Source organism: Prunus mume, linkage group LG2 (assembly GCF_029339155.1).
Source record: "Prunus mume cultivar Tortuosa linkage group LG2, ASM2933915v1, whole genome shotgun sequence".
Taxonomy (NCBI): domain Eukaryota; kingdom Viridiplantae; phylum Streptophyta; class Magnoliopsida; order Rosales; family Rosaceae; genus Prunus; species Prunus mume.
Window position 1 is genome coordinate 31408372 of NC_142699.1, and position 5679 is coordinate 31414050.

The 5679-nt window shown below is 34.1% G+C and overlaps 1 protein-coding gene across 1 annotated transcript; it reads right to left on the minus strand.

Moving 5' to 3' along the window:
- Positions 1-315: 315 nt before the first annotated feature.
- LOC148920044 (GDSL esterase/lipase At1g29670-like) lies at positions 316-2791 on the minus strand. The gene is made up of 5 exons (XM_089047610.1): positions 2437-2791; positions 2134-2258; positions 1695-1940; positions 1239-1485; positions 316-943 (listed from the first exon to the last, which is right to left on the minus strand). Exons 1-5 carry the CDS (start codon positions 2681-2683, stop codon positions 729-731), a joined length of 1080 nt encoding a protein of 359 aa, XP_088903736.1. The 5' UTR covers positions 2684-2791; the 3' UTR covers positions 316-728.
- Between the last annotated feature and the right edge of the window lie 2888 nt (positions 2792-5679).

Below are 5679 nucleotides of genomic sequence, written 5' to 3' on the forward strand. Positions count from 1 at the left end.
ATTAATTTCTGAAGCACTTTCTTGCTTCTCGGCTCCTCCCTTCTTTGCAGCCCTTGGTTCCTCTCTGCGTTTTCTCTCCTGCAGCACCTCCTCTCTTTTTTTTCTGCCCTTCCTTTTTTCCTTTGGTTCATGCCTTTTTATAGGCAAACAGGTGAGTGGCAGTTGAAGGAGACTGTTTCTTCCCAGATTGTGCCATCGTTTTGATAAGTGGAGTGGTGGAAGATAACCTGCTCCATGCACGATCTTACCTTGACATTCTTCTTTATTTCTTTTAATTTCTTTTGAGAGTGGGGCTGTAATGGGACTTTTCTTAGAGATAAATATATGGGATTTTATCTCTGGGCACGTCATTTTGTTGTTGAGTTCTTCATTTGGGTCTCACTTGATTTAGAATTGATTTGTTACAGCCCAAATGCCTATCCAAATTAATCTGATAGGTATGAATTTTTTTATTTCAACATGATCTATTCTTTACAAGAATATTAGTTCGATTTGTTTGATACATAAGGCATATAGGTTACTAAATGATATCCAATTTAATTGAGTTTTAGGAAATGAACGATTACGATTATGACATGTGTAATGAAGATTATGTCAAGGTCATGTATAAACCTTCATAAACTCATAAATCTCCGTACATATATAATTCCCAAACGCAGCTGATAACTTTATTTCCTTCATAATCACTTGAACCATATAAGTGGTTGATATGAATATGGAACGCACAATTAGGATGGTTGAGCTAAGCGGTTGATATCGTAGGGAAAAGCATCAGTCAGAAACTTAGCTTTGTATGCTCTTGCTGCTATAACAACATTTGTTGCCTCTGTAGGATGTACACCATCCCAAAAGATGTACTGGGTTCTGTTCCTGCATGGGATTTGAAAAGGAATGCATGCGCCCTCTATCACTTCACAACATGAGACGTTAGAAATCAGAGAACCTGAAATATAGAAGAGCCAATATTAGTCAATTAACATGTTTGTGCAAAAATTTGAACTTTTATCTGTTTTTTGGCCGAAATATATTATCAAGAATGTTATTTAATCACAAAAGGTCTCGGCGATATTAATAGTGAAATCATTAATTATATATTGTATTTTATTTAATCAAGTTTTTAATGTGAGACTTATATTCTTCAACATATTTACTGTGTACCTAGATTTCAATTCCACTTCCCCACTATCATTTGTATAAAAAAGAAATAAAAAGTAAAATTTAGAGATATTAAAAATTACCCTGAGATAAAGCATATGATGATCCAATCCCATAATAGTCTATGTAAATAAACTTGGCATTTCTTAGATTGCTGTTGAGTTCTTGGACAAGTGATTTAAGCCTCCAGTTGAAAATTTGAACTGCATTGTTGATATAAGAAACGCAAGAAGAGCCTTTTGTGCCACACGCAGCCACTTCATAAGGTATGGAGCCTAAAGGACCTAGCCCGAAGAGAACTATCTTTCTTGCCCCAAAGTTGTACAACGTCTAGCATAATCAGAAAAGCTTCAGTTATATAAAAGTTTCAATTAATTTCATAAATATTCATTGAGAGCATTGGGGTTTTAAACCTCTGCCCACATGAGTAGCGGTGGAAGAGCTCAACCAACTAAGCTATATACCTCACTGACGACCTAAAATGAAATTTTTAAATAAAGAATAAGCCTAGTTAATATATAAGAAATTGTTTTACTAACTCTTAATTGCTGAGAATATTGTTCAATGAGTACTGTTGCATATTGATCTGGTGTGTATTGGCGGCTAGTGCTGGACAGGGAAACAAAGTAGTTGAGAATGTAATCATTGGTGCCCATTCCAACTGTATATATGCATTTGCCTAAGTACTCCTCAGCTGACAAGTCATTATTTCCCCTTAAAGAAGCTATCTGTTTCACTATGCTTTGATGATTTTGCAACTGCATATCCATGCTTATTATCTGTCCCTTCAAAATCGAGGAGAGGGGGTTAAAATAATTCTTCGATAAATTTTGACATTGTACTAGTACTGGTTGGGTATCGATAATTTTTCGTCGTGGATCACTTTAAATCAATGTGAAATTTAGAGCATCTAAAAGGGTCCTATAGTCATGTACTGAAGAAAATAGAATAATGTCCCTGCATCAAATAATAAATTACCGTGTGTCTTCCAGTTTCGTTGCGGATACCAGCTGAGCCAGATGCATAATTGACGCCTTTGAGTATTTCCAATCCTCTTGCAGTTGCAAAAGGTGGAATGTAATCATCCAAACCTAGTAGTTCAGCTGAAATGAGGACATAATAATCAGTTATTTTCGTGCTAAAAACTTGCATGAGTTTTATATTACAGTGGGAAAAAGGGGAAATGTTGATGTGGTCGTACTTCAGTATCACACTATAATTATGACTGTGAATTTACATAATATGTTATTTGAAATTTTGCAGAAAGACAAGAAAACTGACCAACCACATCGACCAAATTACGTCCATTGGAAAACCTTCCAGTTGGACCCCTTGGAAAATCAATACCATAGGGTGGAAAATTGGCTTTGGCCGAAGTGATGAGGGGATTGTTGTTTCCATTGTCGGATAATGAGTCTCCAAATATGAAGTAGCAAGGAACTTGTGGTTGTGCTGCCCCATTAACCAAATAAATTAAAAAAATTGCAGAAAACAAGGTCCACAAGGGCTTCACAATCTCACGTGCCATTTGAAAGAACAAATTATAAATAACAAAGACACAAAGGATTACAAAACCAACAAACAACAAAACACAAAGGAAGTGAAATAGCAATATAGAGATTTGGAACGAATGTGGTAGTCTGGATAGTGCACATACTTATACTGGAAGGATTGCATAAATAGGCTACACAAAAGCATTGCTTTAGGCCATATTACTCAGTGATTAACCCAAGCTTAGTGGTACACCAAAATATTAATAAATAATTAGGTATACGTCCAATTCTTATGATAGAATTTGGGTGCAATCCACACACGTATTGTTAGTAATTCAAGTCCTCTTGACTTCAATGCCACGTACGATTACATCCTAGGTCTTAGGTTCGATTCCCCCTCCCTTAACATCGCTTATATAAATTAAAAAAAATAGGCCACACAAAAGGATTGTTTTAGGCCATATTTACTTAATTAAGTAGAGTGGTGGTGCTGGTCCCTGCTTTAGTCCCCTCAGAGTCGTATTTGACTTTCCACCTATTAAATCTATATTAAATTTGTTATCTTGTGCTCAATTTTATATTTGTTCTCATCTCATTTTAAAAAATCTCCCACTATCTAGATCATAAGGTTCCTAGAACTTCTAGGAAAGTGATATGTTGCTTTTCTTTAGGAGTTGTGCCATTCATTATATATTGTGTTTCATTTAGTCAAAATTTTGATGTGAGACTTATATTTTTTAACATTCATTCATATAGGACTTCTATAAGAACGAAAACCTTCGAAAATCTCAACAAACAAAAGAAAAGAAAAAGGATCCCTCTTAATAAGAAACTGGAAAATGCCATGTGGGATCTAAGTCTCAGAATAATAGTTCGAAGCGTTCAGTTTTTAGGTTTTTTATATTTAAAGAATCATGTTGGAAAAAAAAAAACTAAACCAAATTTTTTGTAAATAGACGAGTGAGCCCAACAATAGTCTTTGTAAATAACGTATAGTGTGGTACACACGTACGACATATAATTTGGTGCAGAAAAGGTCGTCTCTTTGGCATTGCACTCAATTCTGTTCAAGGAATAATTTGAATTCAATTGTATGCAAATCGAGCTTTGCCCTCAAAAGGTGGTCTTTGTTGCCATAACTTCAAGGTGCGGCATTGGCTCTAATGGGGCGCCTATTCTAAAATGCTTAGAGATGGAGCTATAATTATAAAGTTAGGGGGCCGAAGTAGAAAATACAAGTATATAAAACACTCAAGTATTCAATAATTACACGTTTAAAGTTAAATATTTATAATTTAATCATGTCTAATTTATTTTAGAGGAAACTATAACTTAAATTATAAGTTGTTTATTACAAATTCTATTTGTTTTATATAATATAATAGATGAGAGATCAAAATATTGGGGGAAGGCCACTCTAGGCCTAGGAGTGGCTCCATTGCCAAAAATACCCCTTATGAAAAAGAAATAATTTTTTCTCACAACTTTAACCTAAGATGTACTCTTACCGCTATTCTCACCCCTTTGAATGGGATGTGGTTACCTAATTTGTTGACATAACCATAGTAAACTCATTGCTCTTTGTATTTATGGATCTATGGTTATGCATATGAACACGTGTCAAATATTGAGAATAGTGGTGGGGGTATATTTTGAGTTAAAATGGTGAGAAAAAATGATCCCCTTATGAAAACTGTCCAATCCAAGGGAATAAATAAGGGTATGGTATAATTGACGTTTCATAGTTATCATGATCGAGAAAGTTATCTTAGCAATGCAAGAATACCTTACATCTTATTAAAAAAATATTCAGTACATCAGGTTAGAACCCTACATAACTCTTTTTTTATTGGATAGAACCCTACACAATTTAGCATTTGCAAATTTTACATGCATTATATATAAACCAAAAATACAGGCAGTGCGTCTCTAGACAATCTGCGCAAATTAATAAGGTAGTTATATAACTAAATTCTATCATTTTAAATTTTAAATTAATTAATTACCGTTAATTATTTGAAATTTTAATTACAAAAATACGTATTTTTCTGTATAAATAAGGATTCTTTACTAATATACAGACACCTTTTATAGATAAAGTTTGCATAATTGGGTTTGGGAATTAAGATCTAAAACTACACAAAACTGAACCGTTTGTAATTCTAAATTGATCATGTGATTGATGTGCAACTAGGGTGCAATGTATATTGTTGTTCATTTTGGAGTGCTTTACATTTTTGATCATATGAGCTTTTGTTAGATGCACGTTGAATTTTTGATTAAAAATCCACGTGCTTGTGATTCCTAAAGAAGCACTGGAAGTGATTCCTAAAGAAGCACGTGATTCTCCATAGAATATTTTTATGACCCAAAAGTACTTTTAAGTTTTTCTGCCATGATGTGTTCATAAGCGTTTTTTATTGTTAGAAAACTCTTTTAGTCATTCTAGAAGCAGGCCCCAAACAATCCAACCAATGTGAGGGCTCGTTAGAGATGCTTCTCTAGGAAGCACTTCTGCTCATAATCTTTTCTAGTAAAAGCGCTTTTATTATAAAGATGTTAAAATTTTCATAAGAAATCGAATTACTTCCTAGAAAAACACTTGGGAGTGCTTCTGAAGAAGCACATGTCAAGTGCTTCCTGAAGAAGCACATGTCAAGTGCTTCTCCATAAAGCGCTTCTATAGCCTATAAGCATTTCTAAACTTTTTTGCGAACGCGTTGTCAGAAGCGTTTTTTTGTTGTCAGAAAGCACTTTTAGCCCTTTATAAGAATCACTCCCAAACGTAAGATTAAGTTTATAATACTATCTTATGTATGAATTGTTTGAGTATCATAGTAACTACAGCATTCTAAGCAACCATTTATATAGAATTAAGCTGCATTCATGCCAATACAAAGCATGCCATTTCTAGAAATGACAGTGAAACCTTAAAATTTGCGCTTGATTACAGGATCTACCTTTGTTTCTTTTATATATATTCCACAAGCAGCTGTTAGGAACTTTATTTCTTTTTAACTGATTGCACAGT

Coding starts and splice junctions, on each gene's coding strand:
- LOC148920044 (XM_089047610.1), bottom strand. CDS start 2,683: ATGGCACGTGAGATTGTGAAGCCCTTGTGGACCTTGTTTTCTGCAATT. Junction 1,941..2,133: donor ACGAAACTGGAAGACACACG/GTAATTTATTAT, acceptor TCGATTTTGAAG/GGACAGATAATAAGCATGGA. Junction 944..1,238: donor ATCATATGCTTTATCTCAGG/GTAATTTTTAAT, acceptor TCTATATTTCAG/GTTCTCTGATTTCTAACGTC.